Raw genomic sequence first — 19810 nt, 5'->3', positions numbered from 1 at the left:
GGGCACTAATGGGGATGAGTTGCCATTTGTATATTCCAAACAGAGACCACAGCCCCCGCCCGCCCCGGAAGACCTCTCCATTTGGCCATAAATTGGTTTGGCTATTGCTCATCATCTGTTCTTTGCAAAAGTAACCCACATATCTGCCTTCCTGTCCTCTTTGCCACCCTCACTCCCCCTTAAACCGCTCTACCGTCAGACTTCTCCATTCAGCCATCAACGTTTGGTTATCGCTCATTGCCGGGATTGAAATTATTCCTTGCAAAGAAACGACTGCTCTACTCTGGTTACAATGATCCTTCTACCCCCTAAAAGATATGACATGATAGATTATTTATAACACGCTTAATACCTAGAGGTTTCTAAGCACGGACCCGGGGACCGAACCTATGGTGCTCTGTGTCGTATTGTTTCCAAGGCGAGCACGTTGCCCCTGAGCTATCCTCCTGAGCGGCAAAAATCACAGTGATTGCATCTCTGCCTCCCTTAGATCTTTGAACTCCCTCTCAGGTTTATGACCTTTGTTCTAATTTGTTCGCCTCAGTTACCCGGCCCTATTTGAACCAGTCCCCTCCTATGTTTATGCTAAAATAGCATCAAATTGTCGATGAGCTAAAAAAACATCCAATTGTATAGACACATATACTTCTGTTATCTTACTCTCATCAGGGCTCTGCAACCTGTGGTTTTCCAGATGGTTTGCACTACGACTCCCATGATCCCTAACCGTTGACTAATTTCTAGTCCAAAACATCTGGTGAGCCACAGGTTGTAGGTCCAACCTTTATGCAATCCCAGCAGTTATTTTCTTTCCAATCTATCACCTACACGGTGCCTTATTCAATTCAACAAGTATTTCTTCTTTGTCCTTTCACAATCCTAATTGTGAATCGTTATGTTGTGGTTGGTGCAGATAATGATAAATGTTTTATAGACTCACTCCTTACTACCTTTAGAGCGATCGCACACCGCGTGGGCCCTGTTTCCAGCACTATAAACTTGCATTGATGAAACATATAACTACAAGTACTTATCCATTTCTCTATGAGGCTCTTTTGTAGACTACAACATGGAGGTAGGAAGTGCAGGACTCTTCACTGACACCTTTCTTCATGCACCTCTGCTCAGCTTGAAAAGGGGGTGCAGAGTGGTGCAGGGTGAGGGCCTTGGGGTGCCATATAAATTCTACATGATATCATGTGGTAGTATTTGAGCAAAGTGAGCGGCTTTCCCTAAAGAACCTTTGCACTCAAGTGCAGCGAGTAGGGAGCACTGACGAGGCCTTTGAAACCTATATTAAGAAATGGGAAACCTCTCATATATATTCAAAGATTTAAACTGCAACGGAGTTCTGGCCGCACGTTTATTGACAGAACCCTGTGTGGGTGTATCATGGCCCATTTCCAGCTCTGGGATCTGAGAAAAGTTAGGATATGTGATTGCGTGCTCTGCTTGGAAACCAACAACCAAGAGGACACAGTCTTCCCTCCTAAGCATGGCCTCCTAAGGAATTTGTGCAATCAGTTTGTGGGTCAGTGTGGTGAAAGTTTGAATCCCAGCACCAATGTGTAATATGGGGAGGTGGGCATTTTTTGACTACTTTTTTACCTCCACACTGGAAACACACCCTCATGCAGAGATGGTTGTTGACGTGGAAACAAATTGAAAAAAGCTGTCCCCAGTTTTCATCTACGGCTCCAGTTTTTTTGCTGGTGGCACTTGGCATAAAGAACCCACAGGATTGATTGATTCCAAATGGACCATGCACGAATTTTCTGTGCTTGCAGAAATCAGGAACTACCTGTGGAAAGTATGGTGACAATGATAGCTGCCAATACAGCATGTTTACACGGTTACCAGTCATTTGGTCGACAACCAAAGGGTCGAATTTTTTTACATTTTTTTTTTGGGGGGGTTCCACCCCCAACCCCCTTTTTATATATACATTTTTTTAACCAAACAAAACGAAAAAATATATATAAATACATTTTTTAAAAAATTCGACCATTTTTTTTCCGACCATTTGGTTTCGACCAAATGGTCATTCGATCTTTTTTTTTCGACCAAATGAGCGGACACCTGTTTACACTCGGGTGGGTGTGATAATGGGCACAGAATCTCAGGTTTCTGCGGCATTCGAGGCACACACGTAGTCATTCAGTGATCACTCTCCACCACTTCCAAAGGTGATCAGAATCTTGAGAAACAGCAGCCGAATAATGGCCCCAGAGGGATTTCACCAAGACCAGCAGGTGCTACGTATATAACACATTCACCAATTCACAGCTGGTCCTTTCTTGGTGCACACGGGCTACTTACATCAATGAGGTCGGAGACATCGTGGATGTAGTACTTGCCGACGGCAGCGTTGGTGGCCGCTAGGTTCAGCAGGTAGTCGTTGCGGGCTTTGGTGCATTTTAGCTTGTTTTCCGAGTATTTGGCTTGCCTCTGGAAAAGAAAAGAGTCGCACACAAGGTCATTGGCTGAATGTTTGTTCAACTGGTAGTAGTGGTGTTGGGTGAAATGGACTGTAGTATATTTAGTGTTTAGGTGTGTGTGTGCGTGTGTGCGTGCGTGCGTGCGTGTGTGTGTGTCTGTCACCCATAGTATCTAACACCCTTAAGGAGTGTAGAGTCTTCAGCATACGTATATCACAGTCAGGCACTACAGGGGTCGAAATGAAGATGTTTTTGAGCAGGAGCTAAAGGTAGCTCCTAGGTACTGGACATCCCCTAGCAGGCAGGAGCTACCCCTAGAGAACCAGGAGCTATTACACAGCGTACCACAATCTTATATTTATGTGAGATGCAAACATGAACTTTTTGTCCATTACATAAAATCCATGATGCTTTAAATGTCAACTAGATGTCTATAATGCTTCTTTAGATTCATTCCCAAACACATAAAGTTAATGGGCATCATTACGAGATTGGAGGTAGCCATGCCGTGTTTAGCGGCATGGCTACCCCCAAACTCGGCTCCGGGTCCTACAAAAGGAGACTTACCGAGTCATTCTGACCTTGGAGGGCCCGATAATTCCCAGACCCGGTACGTCCCATTCCCATTGAGCCCCCAGAGGGCTCAATGGGAATGGGGAGGATGCTAACAACGGGCCCGTTAATGAAGGGCCCGTTGTTAGCATCCTGTTCTGCCAGCGGGTCCCACTCTGCACGTCTGGTCTGGCCAGGCGTACAGAGCGGGACCCGCTGCAGAACTCGTAATTTGGCAGCACGGTATGAACGGTGCCGGTCCCTTACCGGCACCGTTCATTCCGTGGCTGCCACAGTTGTAATGAGGCCCAATGTCACGTAGATATGTTGGTATGGCAGCAAATGGCCGCGTGAGCCAAAGGTAGCTCCTGGTAGCTGTTGGTCTCAAGCTAACCAGGCTCTCCAGGGCTAGAAGCAGGAGCTAAATGGCTCTCAGCTCCCAGCAATTTCGACCCAGGACAGCATAAAATGCCTCTTCCTTATGACTCTAGATTGTAAGGGGGGCAAGAAGGATTCCCCAGGTGGGAGTTGAGTGATTTAGGGGGAAACTGAGGAGACTAGAGGTGTGCATGGTAGTTTATGATGAATAAAGAGAAGTCTTATACCAATCAAATATCAATTCGGCATCACAAGTAGGCTCGTGATGCAGCTTGAAAAAGAATTTAAGATGGCGGTTTGCGAAAGTAAAGAAAGGCAAAGGTGCGGAAAGGGGAGTCAAAGTTTTCAAGACCCATGGGGGTAACAGAAGTAATTCCAAATGCTGCGAGGGTGGAAGAGGGGTCCATGTGGAACCTTAAAAGAGTAATGCAAAGGAGAGATACTGAAAAGCCTGAATGCACCAAAACAAGAGTGTGTGTTCACATTGGCAGTAATTGGGCGTATATGTGTGGAGGGGCTCCGACCACCCAGGACAACAGGTAGAGTGAGAAAACAGCAACATTGTGGGTAGTGATCGACCCATGCTTGGGATTTGAGACTATGAAATATTTAGGGAGTATGAGCATCGCCCTTGGGGTCCGCCGGCGACCTTGGGCCCTGACAACAGGGGGAGGGATGTGTAGTATCTTTAGTGTTTAGGCGTTGTGTCTGTGTGTGTGCGGAACCTACAGTCTCTTACGTCCTTAACGCGTGCAGAGCTTTCTGCATAAACACATCACAGTCAAACAATGTAGATACTTCTCCTTTCTGACTCTAGATTGTAAGTAGGCCCAGGATTGCCCAGATGGGAGTTGAAGAGGAGGAAGTTGAAGCTGTGTGGGGCCCTCTATGATGAGCCATGGCGTTGGACCAGTTACTACATGGACATACCTTCTCCTTCATCTTTTCAATCTTCTTGACGGAGCTGCGGCGCTGGGGCCGGTCCTCATGCCGCAGCAGGTTCACGCTGATATCACCAGACTTGCTGAACTGTTTCTCTTCCTGCTTCTCTGCGTCCTTCAGCTTGCTCTCGGCGCTGATGCTCTCGGCGTGGTACATGTGGTAGGTCTTCATGACCTGAGGAGACAAGTGCGGACAATTGAGGAGCCACAGAGATACAGAAACATTGCACCACTCTAGGCAGAAGGAGATAAATATATGTGGACATTGTCCTAGGGTTCACTTTTTTGTTGAGTATATTTATAGTACATTTTCAACAAGTGCATTTCTGTTGTTGGTTTCTTACAGAAAATGGTTATACAGATTTATGTATTTATGTCTTGAAAAGGATGATTCATTTTGTGATTAATGAATGTTTAATGAATTTTTCAGCGCAATGATTGTGCTCCGTTAACTACTGTTTCTCTGTTGTTGCTTCTTTTCATAAGAACGTTTGTATATGTATTAATTATCTTTAAACAAAATGTTTAGTGGCACACTCATAGGTTTCTTATTCTTTTTATGATACTTTTCTCTTTGTTTTTGCAAAATAAAAAGCATACCCTCAATAGTCTCTTTTTGCTTGCCTCAAAACTTTGGTCTTCTTGTAAACAGTTATGTTCATTATACAGGTACCATGTACTCAGGAATAAGGTGATTAAATCACGGTCAGAAGCTAGATTAACTAAGTAGTAATGACAATCCAAACACTATTTTTACATTTGTATCATAACTACTCCATTTAGTCCCCGGAGTATATGGAGTTCCTCTTTGTTTTCTTCCTGACAGCCAGCACCTCGGGAAGCTCTGGGTAGGAATTGAGCACATATCAGACCCGCCCTGCCAAAAGAGACGGCTTACCAACATTTGAGAGACTTTTCACTGGTTGCGGCAGTCTTTTAGCACTGCCAGCCTGTCAGGAATTCTCTTGATTTCCTTGTGCCAGCCCACTACTGCCCCATAAACAACAAACCCGCCCACTTGTGCACTGCACGTGGTGGTGTCCAGGCTCAGACTGGCCTATAAGACAATGCCCGCAGGGCCAGCCTAGCATACTAGTGCGGGCTCGTAAATTGGGCCAAAGTGAGCCCATTTGATGAGTTACTGCACTCTGCAGCTTGTAGTACCAACTGCTGTTTTGAACAAATGTGATAAAATTCACTGTTTGCAACCTATTGCATTACAATAGGCCACTGGTGAGGTCAAGTGGACTGAACAAGGGTTGTGGAGAGGTCACAGCAATAGAATCTGAAGACAGGAAACGGGTTACCCCTCCCTTAACATTTAGCACAAAACTGTGCACACACTATTCACTTGTACTAAGGCTACCAACACTATAAGCACAAATCTGGAGAGAGAACATATATTATCACAAACACTTTTAATTTCATTTCCTACATATTAAAACATTCTTATAGCAAACAAAGGCAATTCAAAAAAAGATCAAGAATTCCACACTGTGACTGGGGATTAGTATAAAGGGACTTAATAAATTGCAACACAATACAATGGACATGGACTGATAGTCTGTACTATGGCCTAACTTCAAAGAGGCTCTGGTCGAAACTGTACATCAATTCTGTTTTCAAATACAGATCAACTTGTTAATTTACTTTTGTTTATCTGTGGGACAAACAAAGACCCCAGAAAGGTAGGTCTTGTTCTGGTCAACACGTGTTTCGGCCCTTTACTCGTAATGCACATTCTCCCACGTGCTCACGTAGTTCATTCTTAGGGCCATCATCAGGACAAACACATTATTCTATGCCAGAAAAAATATGTAGAGTACCCCGTACATCACAATCCTGGACTTATGGTGCAGGTAATGTCGGAATGGACGAATTTCAGGAAAAAAGGAACTTTATTTCACAAGACTTCTTCCGGAGGCAAAACTACTTGCCCCTGGCATGACAGTCGTGTTTCCTTCTCCTAGCAGATCATATCAAAACCGTCTTCTCACACACGCTATGATGACATCACAGAGCCTGGTGGAAACCGGTATACAGCTCCCAGCTATGAAATCAACGCTCAAGCCGCCGTCTGGAACAAGTCTTGTGGAATAAAATTATTTTTTTCCTGAAATTCGTCCATCCCTACATTACCTGCACCATAATTCCAGGATTGTCCTATACAGAATTTTTCTGGCATAAAATAATGTTTTTGTCCTGATGATGGCCCTAAAAACGAACTACGTGTCACCATGAAAATTGAGCATACACCATCGGCGAATAGGCACGGCAGGCAGTGTTTTAAAATGGATTCCTATGAAGTCCGCCTGCTTTTTTTGCTGGTGTAAAAAGCAGGCAGATTCCATAGGCACATTACAAAAAACAGCCCAGTCTTTGGCTGATTCTGGCGCTACTCCTGTGGGGCAATTGTAAGTGTACAAGCAGCAGGACAAAGGTCTATTACCCTCAGACTGTAGAGGGAAAAAAGACTAAAGAAATGGACGAACTAGACCTTGTTGTAGTCTGCGCTCAAACAAAGGAAAGACTTTCACAGTCAACAAAATCCTAAAAAAAAGGAATAAACAGTTCACTCAAGAAAAAATCGATTGGTATAGTTTTTTTTTTAACTTCTTTTTATTGTTTTACAACATAAGAAGAAAGGGAAAGAACAAACAAAAAAAGAACGCATTCCCCATTTCCCCCTTCCCTCCTCCTCCCCCCTCCCTCTCCCAAAGGCTGCCGCGGTATGTTCGTAGTCCGTCGCCTCCTCGGGCTTGGCTCGAACAGTTGTCGCGTTTATAGCGGAGGGACCGGTCTCTCAGCAGCCTCCCTCCTTTCACTGGGAGTGTCCCCTGCTCTCGTCTATGCGTCTATATGTTGGCCTTTCCAAGTAGGATTTGCACTGTTCAGTGTCTGCGCAGGCCACGGCCAGGCCTCCTTCCCCCCAGTTCTTTCCTTTCTCTGAATTATGTGGTGCCTTCCGGCGTGGGCGGCCCAATTTCCTCATTTCCTGAGTTGCCCGGGTCGCTCATGTCATCCCCGCTTCTGTTACCAAGCAGGTCTTGTACTAGAGAGTTCCATGCCAATAGTCTGGCCCCACTGTTACTCTCCCCCCTTTGAGTGGCTCTCGCCCAGACTGCCGTCTCTGCTATTGTCCATTTTTGTAGGTCGGCCCACCAGCCCTCCTTCGAGGGGCCTTCGCTCTTTTTCCATGCCATCGCTATGCGGCGCTTCGCCAATATTGTCATTAAGTCTTTCATTTTTGCCACATGTGACATCTGCCGGTGCCCCCTTGGGAACAGGCCCAATAAGTATGATGCTGGCGATCCCGCTGGCATGTGTATGTCTGCTGTCAGCGCCTTCTCTTTCACCATGTTCCAGAAGTCTGTTATCTGCGGGCACGACCAGAACATGTGCACCATGTCGGCCTGTTCGACTCCGCAACGCGGGCAGCACCGGGCCTGTCCATCTCCCATCCTCGACGTTCTCTTGGGAGTTAGATATGCTCTATGCACTATGTAGAGTTGCAGCTGCCTGAACCTGGCGTTCCTGGAGACCCTTTTCGTGTACCAGAGGACTTTGTTCCATTCCTCTTCTTCAAAGGGTTGTTGAAGTTCCTCTTCCCATTTCGTTCGTGCTCTTAGTGTCTTTTTGTTGGTGAATCCCAGCAATTGCTCATAGAGTCTGGATATGGTGTGTCCCCCTTCGGAAACATAATCGACTGGTATAGTTGTCTTGGCCTCAAGTTATTCCAATTGTTATCTTGGATAATGTCTTCATTTGAATTATGCAGTCATTCAATTCATTACATCATCACCATTGTGAAATTTTGATGCAATTGATTTAGAGTTCATTGTGTCCAGCCTAATCCCAACACGTGTTTCCCCGCCTGTGATCTGGCGGTTCCTCAGGGGTTTGGTGGCTAGTAAATAATTAAAAAATAAAGCAGATCACTCTCTTTTTTGTAGTTGTAAATTTAACAACAGTATCCTATTGAAACAGAGAGAAGATAAAAAAGAAAAGTATTTACAAGTTTATAATTGGATCTACAGGACAGGTTTTATGGGTCATGTATTACTGTTGTTAAAGAAAACAAAAGTTTTCAATTTACATGTTCAACGTGCTTGGATTTTGTAATAGAAAATTTCAGAGCCGGAGTGTGGCGGTGTGCCTCCTGAGTTGGATTGGTAACGGCACTAAATGGAAAAAGTGAACGTGTGTAAGTATCCCGATGGCCGAATACTACGAGGTTGCCCAATACACAGTATAATGTTAATCTGAAGCAGATTATGCGCATAAGTATATAAAGCTTACCATTAGTTGGATGTTTTTTAACTTGTAAGGCGTTAGTCCGTGCGAGCGGTGCGATTGCCGTTGGCAGTATAATCTGTGCTGTTGTGTCAGAAGCGGAAGTTCAAAACAGCTAGTTTGTTACGCATATGTCACGTGATCGTGTTGCGTGTTGTAATATGCAGCGCGCCATGTTGGAATGGGGTGATCTGATATCTATCTCGTATGTGGATTGTGCTACAATGAGTATTTAGGACAAATGTTACTAGAAATGTACGGCTCAAATTGGTCTCGAAATATGCAGACAGAAAGAAAGTAATGCAAATATGAACAATCTATGCCACATGTTGGATTCATCTATTTAGACCCAAAAACCATTGTGAAGATCCATACATCTAATATTCTAACGTGTTGCAGGTTAAAATACAAATTAAAGAGCCAGAATTCGATTTAGAGATGACAAACGGAGGCAGTCATACAAATTGGCTAAGTCCCCCATATGCACTCGAATCAATTCACAGTGTGAAAATGTGCACTATGGTACACCAAAACAAAAACAAATCAAAATATTAAAGCGCTGCCAGAAACCACACACATATTAAAATTATAGGGAAACGCTAGAAAAATTATTAGTTTGGTATGAAGAACAGAAATAAAGGTATAAAAGAAAATATATGTCATTCTGCAGACTCGTTTTGATATAGCCATATATGGCAGTACAAAAATGCAAATTATACTAATCACGAGTATACTTAATTTTGTTAAAGGAAATGATGTAGCTATTAGTCAACATTTAGACCCATATAAATTGTGTCCATAGACCATATCCAAAAGGCTTCTCTTTTGCGAAGAAGTCTTTCCAGGTTGCCCCCTCTTTTTGGTGGGCAGAGTTTCTCTATCCCGTAACATTTGATTTTGGCTGTGTCAGAGTCCAAGTGATGCTGGTGGAAGTGAAAAGCTAAAGGAGATTTCATGTCCTTATTCTTAATTGCTCTCAGATGTTCTCCTATTCTGATTTTTAATTTTCTTATTGTGCTGCCGATATATGATTTGTTACATGCACATATTATGGCATACGTGACAAATTGGCTGTTGCAGTTGATATATTGTTTTATTTTGATTGTTTTACCATTTGGTTGCAAAAATTATTTTTTCGCTTGCACATATGTGGGCAAATCTGGCAGTTACTACATTTGAAATTCCCTTGAGTCGGAGGTACAAGCCAAGATTCTATACTTTTAGACTGATTTTGTTTGTGTTGTTCATATTTCCTATTGTCCAGGTAAGATGGGCTTATCATTCTCTTCAGGTTCATGCAGTTACGAAAAACCATGTTAGGCTTGTTGTCCAAAAAGGTATTTAGCTAAGGATCTGTTGCCAAAATGTTCCAATTTCTCTGTAGAATTTTATTAATGACATAATTATTTGAGCTATAGTTCGTGATTAACCTTAGTTTGTCTGGTTCAGATACTTTTGTTGTTTTATCTTGTAATAGTTCTGCTCTGTTCTCTCCATAGTTTTTAGTACCATTTTCTTTAGATGTCTTGGGCTATAGCCACGGTTTTTAAATTTTCTGATCAGCGCTTCTTGGTGTTTCGTAAATTCCAATTCTGATGTGCAGTTCCTTTTAATTCACAGGAATTCGCCAAATGGAATACTTTGAATAATGTGATGTGTGGTTGCTCGTTGACAGCGGTCTCTTTGGTGTATAGAGTACTGTGAATAGTGTCATCCTGTATGTAAAGATGGAGATCCATGTTGGCTGAAGTTAATGGTAATTTTTAAATTGTAGTCATTGTTGTTCAAAAATGAGTGATATTGTTGCAGTTTTTCTTCCGAACCGTTCCATATTACAATGATATCGTCAATATATCTCCCAAGAAAGCAATTCTGTTGTTGTTTGTAAAATCTGGATGTTGCCAAGCGAATTGAGTTTCGAAATGTCCCATATACATATTGGCGTATGCAGGGGCGAATTTCGTCCCCATTGCTGTTCCCTGGATTTGTCTGAATATTTTGTCTCCAAAGCAAAAGATGTTGTTGTATAGGGTGAAATGGATCATTTCTAGAATCATCAAATTCTGGTCTTGTAATGAAACTGAACTGGTCTTCAAAAAATGGTTGGCTGTTGAAATTCCTCTGGTATGGATAATACTGGTGTATAATGCTGTAACATCTAACGTACCTAACCAAAAATTGTCTTCCCAATATATGTTTTCTAGTTGTTTCATTGCATGTGTTGTTGATGAAAGAACTTAAACCAGTTGCCAGAGGTTGAAAATAGTGGTCTATATATTCAGAAATCCTTTCGGTAAAGGAACCAATCCTATTGATGAAGGGTCTACATTGGGGTAAAACGGTGAAAGGTTTGTGAATTTTGGGCATGAAATAGATTGTCGGAAGTATTGGATATAAAATATTCATGTATTCACATTCTTCATCTGAAATCAGACCTTGTTCATGCCAATGTGTACTCGTAAAATTCCAATCTGCTAGTAACTTTTTAACAGGGTTCGTATTTAATGGTTGATAACATTCTGTATCATTCAGGTGGTTCATTGCTATTTGTATATATTCTTCAGTCTTCAATAGAACTATGTTACCCCCTTTGTCGGCAGTTCTCACTGTAATGTCACAGTTTTCTTAAAGTTTTTTGATAGCTGATATTTGGTGTTTGTTGAAGTTGTGATTAACTCTAGGTTTTTGATTCCTCAATTGTCAATTGTCTAAGTTCTCCTTGTAGTCCTTTCTGGAAAAGGTCTATTGCATTGTCTGTTGGTAGTGTTGGGGTAAATTGAGATAGAGATTTTAATTTGGTATGTTTCGCAAGATCCAAAGTAATATCTTGTTCTTGTGCAAAAGATGTTATTGTATGGATATCCTCTTCTTCAGCTAAGTTCAGTAGATTGATAGTGTTTTCCACATGGTCTAAAGAAAGTTCTGAACACATAACTGTGGAAGCCATTGTTTTTTGTTTGCTGTTATGTAGAAAGAATTTTCTGAGCTTCAGTTTCCTATAAAAGCGGTATAAATCAGTAATAGTTTCAAAATAGTCATAGGTATTGGTTCGACAGAAAGTGAGGCCTTTGTTCAGTGCTGACATTAGATCTGCAGGTATCACTTGATTAGTAAGATTAATTACTAGGTTTTCCTCTTGTGTTGGTTCATTGACCTTGTTTGTAAGCCATTGTTTTTGCCTGTTCCGTTTTCTTTGTTGGTTGCCTTTGCCTCTGTGTCCCCTCTTTGTCTTGAAGTATGGAGTGTCGTGCTAAAGCCACATTTTAGATTGTGTTTTAGGTTGGAACAAGTTTTCTTGAAATGTCTGTGTTCTTCTTAAAATGAAGAGGAGGGAATTGGATTTTGTGGATTCTCTGTCCCCTGTCCCTCTTCTGGGATGGATTCTGATTATATTTGTTCTGATTCACTTAGAGATTCTGATTCTGAAGATGGTGGGGTTGTGGTTTGTAATGGGCTGATTTGGATTTCTGCAAAATCTGTGATTTTAGTTGTCTGCCTGCTGATTTATTAAAGGTGTACACCCTTTTGAACTTATAATCTAGTTCGTCTCGTAGAAATTGCCGTTGTTTTTTAAGTTTAATTTCTTGTGAACATTTTTCAATAATGTCATCAAGTATTTCGTAATTTTTAAAGGTTTTTTCAGGGATGTTTAACGTTTCAATATTTTCCTTAATTGTACTGATGTCCTTAATTATTTTGACATGTTGTTTTTTGGCATTGTCAATCAATTTCGGAATCATCTGTCTTGATGTGTTTGTAAGTAATTCCTCCCAGTCTTGTAGGCTCCCATAGGCACCCATCGGTTTTAAGCCAGCATAACAATGTTATGTTTTTGGAGGTTTAGGGGGAAAGGGAGGCGGAAACATCACTCTCGGTCCATCCCCCCTCCCATCTTCTGTGCCCCCAGATAGGAAATAAAGGTGTTAAGACAGACGTGGCACCGTTTTGCCAGTGTTTAGGTCTTTAGCATCTTTATGTTTTCTCCAGGGACTTGGAAAATGAGCCTCAGTGTGTCAGATGGACAGCATGCACACAGCAATACACACACATAGAAGTCTAAGGTGTGCCAAATAGAGAACGCAATCATAAGCATGTCATGGGAACACCAGAGTTTGCCAAGCCTAGAGCATTTCCATAGACCTACAATGGCAACACAAGCCAGGACAATGGGCCTCTTTATGAGTGTGGTCGTATAGCGGTGGTAAATCTGCCGAGATACCACCGAAGGGATTTACTGTTACCACCACTTGGTCCGGCGGAATTACTGCTGGATTGCAAGAGGTGATATGGCGGTGTTAGTCCCCATTTAGAAAGTCCATCGGACTCCGTGGGAAGTTCGACGGAATTGCCACTGGTGAAAAGTCTGCTGAAATTGACGTTTCTTTGACAGTAAGGTGGCGGAATAACCTCCAGCATTTTGCTGGAGATTTTACCTCCACCTTACCTCCAAACCCATGGTTCGGCAGTGCGGTAATGTGGCAGTAATGCAGTGGTAACCCAGTTATGTTCATTATACAGGTACCATGTACTCAGGAATAAGGTGATTAAATCACTGTCAGAAGCTAGATTAACTAAGTAGTAATAACAATCCAAACATTTTTTACATGGGAACAGTATTTTTACATTTGTATCATAACTACTCCATTTAGTCCCCGGTGTATATGGAGTTCCTCTTTGTTTTCTTCCTGACAGCCAGCACCTCGGAAAGCTCTGGCCCCGTAAACAACAAACCCGCCCACTTGTGTACTGCACGTGGGGGTGTCCAGGTTCAGAGTGGCCTATAAGACAATGCCACTGCATTAGCACTATTTCTGGCTACACCGCCAAACTCATAATGCGGCTGTGTGCTTAACAGTATTGTCATTGCAATATCCAACCATAGCACACTAGAGGGCATTGAATATTGAACATGATGGAAGCACTAGACTCAAGTGTGTACTTGCGTGCAACGGAAATAGGAACAAGGTCACACTGTACCAAAAGCACTGGTTGAAGCTAAGATTGTACAGGCATAACAGAATAGTGTGTGCCCGGTATAGGGCACTGCTAATGGAATACTATGACACCCATATACCAGAGTCTGCATGTAGGGTGCCCATCCTCACCTTGAATATGTGCCCCCTCCAGCTCCCCTGATATGCAACTGTTCCTTAAGATATGGTATTTGTATTAACTGGAGATGGCAGTCTACACTTCTTCCTATTTTGGCTGCCTGAGTATGACCCATGACTGTCTCTTTGGTTATATATAGGTGCCTTAAGGAGAGAGCGGGTAGCAGCCATTGGTGGGCAGAATGAAGATGTGGGTAAGGCTGAGAGGAGGCAGGAGTTGGCTGTTGGTTGCAGGCAGCTGGAGACAACACAGCATCTGGGAAAAGGCTACACAATGCCTGTGGCCTTTTTGAGCAGAGTGTGCCAACTGGAGAAAGCCTAGGCAAACATTACCATAAGTGACACGCAAGTATTTCTGGCACACTGAATCAAAGTTCATGGGACACGGTTGGGGGTGTAAAGCAGACCCCTCAAATCGATTTATAGCATATTTATAAGGGGCCTATACACAATGGGGTTCATTACAACCCTGTCGGTCCGGTAACAACGGTGTTGGTACGCTACCAGCACCGCTGTTACCGGACCGGCAAACTAAGAGTCTGGTGGCGGGTGCAGTTTCGCCTGCCAGGTCTGACCCGCCAGCAGACTTTGAGGGAAGCACCGGCACTGTTGCAATAACATTTTTCGGCAGCCACAAGACAAAAAGGGGGGGGGGGGCAAGGAGATAAAAACAATAACGGTCCTTTTAATAGGATAAAAACATAGGCCTTGTGACATTCGGATCGTGTAAGTGCAGCAGCAAGAAGTGCATGGGGAGGAGCAGGGGTAGGAGGGCCCAGGGTTGGACAAGTGCTAAGGGGAACCCAGGAGGGCAAGGGCCAGGGCATCACCATCAGGTGCAGGGATGGGGGTGGACCAGACCTGCAAGGGGTGCCAACCCTCCGGGCTGGTCAAGGAGGGAGCCCAGAAAGGCAGTGCTAGGTTGGGCGGGTGCTGAGGTAGACTGGGCGAGCAGGGCCTGGTGCCACGCACGCCGGCAGTCACAGCAGACAGACGGGGCATTAGCAAGGGAGGGTGAGAGGAAAGGAAGTAGAGAAAAGTAGGGTCTTGAGCTGCTTCCGGAACTTAAGGAGATACGGCTCAAGTCTGAGAGAGGCAGGGAGGCCATTCCAGAGGTAGGCTCCTACCGAAGACAGAGATCTACCCCCCACTCTCTGCTTGGAGAAACATCAGATCTGCAGAGAATTGGAGCTAGAGGACCAAAGTGCTCTAGCCAGGTGGTATTTAGGGAGAGAGAGTTGGATATAGCAGGGTCCCAGGCCCCAGAAAGCCACGTGCATGATGCAGAGGGTCTTGAATTTGATCCTTGCCGCCACCGGGAGCCAGTGGAGAGATATTAGAGAGAGATAAGGCTTGCAGTCCTATTCTGGATTAGTAGGAGGAGGCGAAGAGAGGAAAGAGGCAGATTGAGAAAGAGGTTGTTTCAGTAATCCCGCCTAGAGAGGACCAGAGCTCTGAAGACATTGCGCTCTATCATGAGTTGGGCGGTATCCCAGTGTTAATTGCACCCGGATACCGCCCAACTCAATTAACGTTACTGCAACTTGGTCCGGCGCAATTTGTGCCGGATCTCCAGTTGTAGGGGGGGCGTAAATTCCCATGGGGTTCATTGGACCCAATGGGGTTGGGAGGGTGCTATTACCTCCGGTGGTAATAGCATCTGCGGTAATAGCGGTGAAAATGATGTTAAAGCCGGCGCATTCACTGCCCCAGAACACGGGATTGGGTGGAGTGGTAAATGCAGCAGTAATAGAGTTACAGTCGCATTTTCCCGCTCTGCACAACTCGTGATGAGCCCCCTTGAGCTTCTGGGGGAAGATGAGTAAAGGGAGAATGCCTCTGTGGAGGTGGAGCTGAAAGTTGGCCTTCTTGACAAGGTCATTGATGTGAGGGGAGAAGGAGTGAGAGGAGTGACACCAATATTTTTTGCCTCACAAGAAGGTGAGGGAAGGTGGCCCGAGGAGGGCGGCCAGACAGTGGGAGGGAAACAGGGAGCAGGCGTCCCAATGTCTTACTGGCATTAAGGCAGAGATCATTAGCCGTGCACCATGCCTGAGTAGCAGTCAGGCAGTTAGGTATTAGAGAGGAAGTAGAGGAGTTAGAGGAGGGAAGCTTGAAGGAGAGCTGTGTGTCATCGGCATAACACTGGAAGTGAGGCAAGAAGGTGGAGATCAAGTGGGCCAGAAGGGCAAGGTAGATATCCAAGAGCCACAGCGATATGATAGAGCCCTGATGGACGCCACAGGTAGAGTGTGAGGTGGAGTACAGGAAAGGGCCCAGTTGTACCTGGGAAGGTCAGATGGATAGGAAGGAGGTCAGCCAAGCCAGTGCCAGGTCCGTGATGCCAAGGGTAACATGGAGATGATTTATGAGGGTGGCATGATTGACCCTGCCAAAGGCAGAGGAAAGATCGAGGAGGATGAGAACGGAGGGAGAGTTGGAATCAATATTTGAGAGAAGGACTTCACGGGTGTTCAGTAGAGCAGTTTCCGTGTCTTTGGATGCTGTAAAGCCGGACTGGTGGTATTGGAGACAGCCAACAGATTCAGTGTGATGTGTCAGTTGGGGGATGACCAACTTCTCAAGGAGTTTGGCCAGGAAAGGGATGATGGATATGGGGCAATAGTTAGCCAGGCAGTAAGGGCCAGCAGACAGATTTTTTGGGAGAGGGCTCACAAGGGAGTGCTTGAAGGGTAGTGGGAAAGAGCCAGTAGCAAAGGAGTGGTTACAGAAATCGGCCAAGGCAGGGGCGACAGAGATGTTTTTTTGATAGTTCTGGAAGTGCAGGGAAGCACCAGTTTGGTGGAGACTTTCATAGAGCGGACTACTTTAGAAAACTCATCCGGTGCAATGGGAGAGAAGGAGGAGAGTATGCGGGAAGGTGAGAGGGGGGCCAAGGGAGGCAAGAGAAGTTGGGGGTGGGGAAGGGAGTCATGGAGAGTGAGGACAGGATGTCCTGGGTGTTAGTATTGAAGTGGGAGGCCAGTGCGGTGCAGAGGGCCTGAGAGGGAAGAGGAGAAGTGGAAACTGCATTAGGATTAGCAAGTTCCTTACAGATTTTGAAAAGTTCAGCCGTGTTATTGGTGGCTCCAAAGATACAGGCTTGGACATGGGCCCTCTTCTTAGAGCGCATTGAGAGTCTGTATTGCCTTTGGAGCAAGCGGCAGGCCAGTTTGTCAGAGGATGTGCTTGAAGCCTGCCACTTCCGCTCAGCAACTCTGCACTTGCATTTCAGAGCAGCCAGGTCGGGGTCATATCAAGAGTTGTGGGGGAGGCATGCTTCATGCAGATCCTCATGACAGGGGCAAGGATGTCCAGGGAATTGGAGATGGAGAGATGAAGGTTAGCCAGAGCTGATTCGGTATGAGAGTCAATAGACTTGGTGGGAGGAGGAACGAAGGTGGTGGCAAATGCAGTGATTGACACTCGCTTCATCAGTCGAATGACGGAGAAGGAGACTGGAAGTGCGGGAAGAGGCATAGCCGGGGGGCCCGAGAGCTCCAGATGGGAGGAGAGGAGAGCATGGTCAGACCAGGAGAGAGGTGTAGTGAGAGGGTTAGAGATAGCGATGTCTGTGGAGATGAGCGCATCCAAGGTGTCTAAGGCTGAGTGGGTCGGACCGTAGGGCAGAATTGTGAGGGAAAGGCAGTCACAGATGTAACGAAAGAGTACAGTAGCCGCATCAGGAGATTCAAGATGAATGTTGAAATCTCTGAGGAGGGGTAGCTTGGAGAAGGAGTTCAGGAGAGAAGAGGCAAGGTCAGGCCATTCTGATAGGAAAATGGAGATAGGTCCAGGGGGCCTACAGATGGTGGCGAGCATGAGGGAAAGGGTAAGAGAGACACCAAGCCTACAGACGAGGCATTCAAAGGAAGAGTAGGATTGAGTGGGTATGATAGTAGTAGGGACCCATTCAGGGAAGATCAGGGCCACTCCGCCCCCAGACCAGTTGGGCCTGGGCTTGGAGAGGAGTTGGTAGCCATCATGGAGAACAGTGTCAAAAGCAGTGACACAGCTGGCCTTGAACCACGTTTCAATGAGAGCAAGGACGTCAAGGTCTTCGAGGAGGTGACAGATGCCAGAAGAGTGTATGACAACAGAACCTGAATTGAGGGTAGCTAAGTGAACCTGATTGCCACCTTTGAAGGTCTTCAGAGGAGGGGTACAGGGGTGGCGTACAGCCCTTGGGGGGCAAAGAGGCCAGAGGGGTGGCAGAGGGAGGAGTTAATGAGAGATGGAAAACACCTATCCAGAAGGAGGAGATTGGGTTGAAAGCTCTGGGCCATGACAGTACCATTCTGATAGACATTAATGATACACCTAGAGAATGGTAAGTGAGCCAAGAGCACTTCCCATCTGGTTCCACCATTAATGGGCGAAGAGGAGAAAGGAGAAAGGACAGAGACCATATGGGGAGCCCATAGGTCCAGAGAGGGAGCGACAAAGAGGATGTCAGTGATAGTCTGCCTGGAGGAAGCATTGACATGGGTGTCTGCAATGGGTCGACCAGGGTTGGAGGCCAGAAGGCGCTTCTTAAACGTTTTCCTTCCGGGCTTCGAGAGAGAGGGAGGATAGGTTACAGAGTAGTAGTTAGAGTAGATAGGGGAGATGGGGAGAACCATGGAAGAAGGGGGCAGAGAGGTACCAAGGGAAGAGAGGGGGGACAGAGAAGCTGCACAATGCACGGAAGAACTCAGCAGGTGGCCCAGCAGAAAAAACAGGCATGAAGACTGAGGAGCAGGTCCTTCCACAGGTCACCGAGCAGTGATTGTGCAGCTCCAGCGGTAATTGCGAAGCGCAGCACATCATCCCACAGGTCACCGAGCAGTGATTGTGAAGCTCCAGCGGGGAAGGGAAGGGAGTCACACGGCACAAGTCCAAGGGTAAGAATTGCAAAAAGTCATCTGCTGACGCGTGGAATGCAGGGTGCCTGTTGTCAGTGGAAGCAGGGATTGCAGACAGCCTAGAAGCTGACAGATGATGATAGACAGGAGAAGATCTTTTCCTGACTTTCAAGGGCTGCATGGCCACAAGGCACTCCATGGAGGACCCTCTCGGTAACACACAGAGCCAAACTGTGTGATGCTGGCCAAGTCCCATCTCCCACTGCATAGGATCGCCTGGACTCCCCGTTTGTTTAGTGTAAGCAGTAATGGAGCATCAAAGGGTGGGGCCTGACTGCCTAAGGCAGGTCTCAGAAAGTATTGGGGAAATGGCCCAGGTGCGAGAGACCTCAGTTAGGGTAAGGCAGGTTGTATCAGAAAGATGGGTTAGGGCCGGGAACCATTACTGAAACTAGCATCCAATGTCGATGGACCTCAGCAAAGAGGCCAATGTGTATTGGGGACCTGGGCAAATTACAGAAACTAGCAGCCAGTGGTGGGGAGGTCTTGGTAGAGAGACCAAAGGGTGAGGGGCTGTAATCTAGGCAAAGTTTGCTGGACTCTCACCTTCAGTGTGATACTGCCACTCGACTGCTGGAGGCATCCTTCCAGTGCCCTCCGGGAGGGGCGCATGGGCGGGCACTGTAGGCAAGACTGCACTGCCGCTGTGCCAAACTGCTATAAATGCCTACCTACCCAGTGAATAGCGCTCACCTGCAGCACAAGAGAAGGGATGGGGGTCTCTTGCCCTCGCCGAGGTCTGCACAGGCTGCAGATAGACTGTTCAAGGTGGATTTGGAGGCACCAGCTGAGCAGATCGCTCCATATGCTGGGGAGTAGGCTTTGCACTCCAAAGCTTCTATCACCTACTCGACGTGCCACTACAAACCTTCTCCCGTCTCGGGCTCCTCGAGCCTGTCTGTGCCGGCCCATACGGCTGGAAGATCCACTCAAAGCTGCTTGGCCTCGAAGGGCTGCTGATCTCGCGGGAGGCAGAGAAAGAGGAGACCGCTGAGACCAAGACCTCGACGGCCGTACTGCGTGGCCTGCAGCACCCAGCATTCACTAGTATATATGCCTGTATGGGCAGCGCAGACCCTGCTTCTCGACTGTAATGGGTCATTTAATGCACCTCCTGTGCAGCAGGCTCCCATTCAAGGTCCACGAAGGAGCCGGCGTGCTCAGGAGCCCCTGCATGCTTCCCGTGGCCACCG

General features: G+C 45.8%; 1 protein-coding gene and 1 long non-coding RNA gene across 5 annotated transcripts in view; one reads left to right on the top strand and one right to left on the bottom strand.

Moving 5' to 3' along the window:
* SRGAP3 (SLIT-ROBO Rho GTPase activating protein 3) overlaps positions 1-19810 on the bottom strand; it is a 780680-nt gene that overhangs the window by 175678 nt on the left and 585192 nt on the right. For all 4 annotated transcript variants that reach the window (XM_069643471.1, XM_069643470.1, XM_069643468.1 and 1 more), the window contains exons 5-6: positions 4299-4484; positions 2320-2448 (exon numbers count right to left, since the gene is read on the bottom strand). In XM_069643471.1, the coding sequence (XP_069499572.1) occupies positions 2320-2448; positions 4299-4484 (315 nt within the window). The remainder of the gene's footprint in view (positions 1-2319; positions 2449-4298; positions 4485-19810) is intronic.
* Positions 1-19810, top strand: part of LOC138566333 (uncharacterized) — a 292266-nt gene that overhangs the window by 71338 nt on the left and 201118 nt on the right. The window lies entirely within an intron of this gene.

Source organism: Ambystoma mexicanum, chromosome 2p, assembly GCF_040938575.1.
Source record: "Ambystoma mexicanum isolate Mex_15411 chromosome 2p, UKY_AmexF1_1, whole genome shotgun sequence".
NCBI lineage: Eukaryota > Metazoa > Chordata > Amphibia > Caudata > Ambystomatidae > Ambystoma > Ambystoma mexicanum.
Note: the sequence above shows the minus strand (reverse complement) of the source record. Positions and strands in the feature narration are given on the sequence as shown.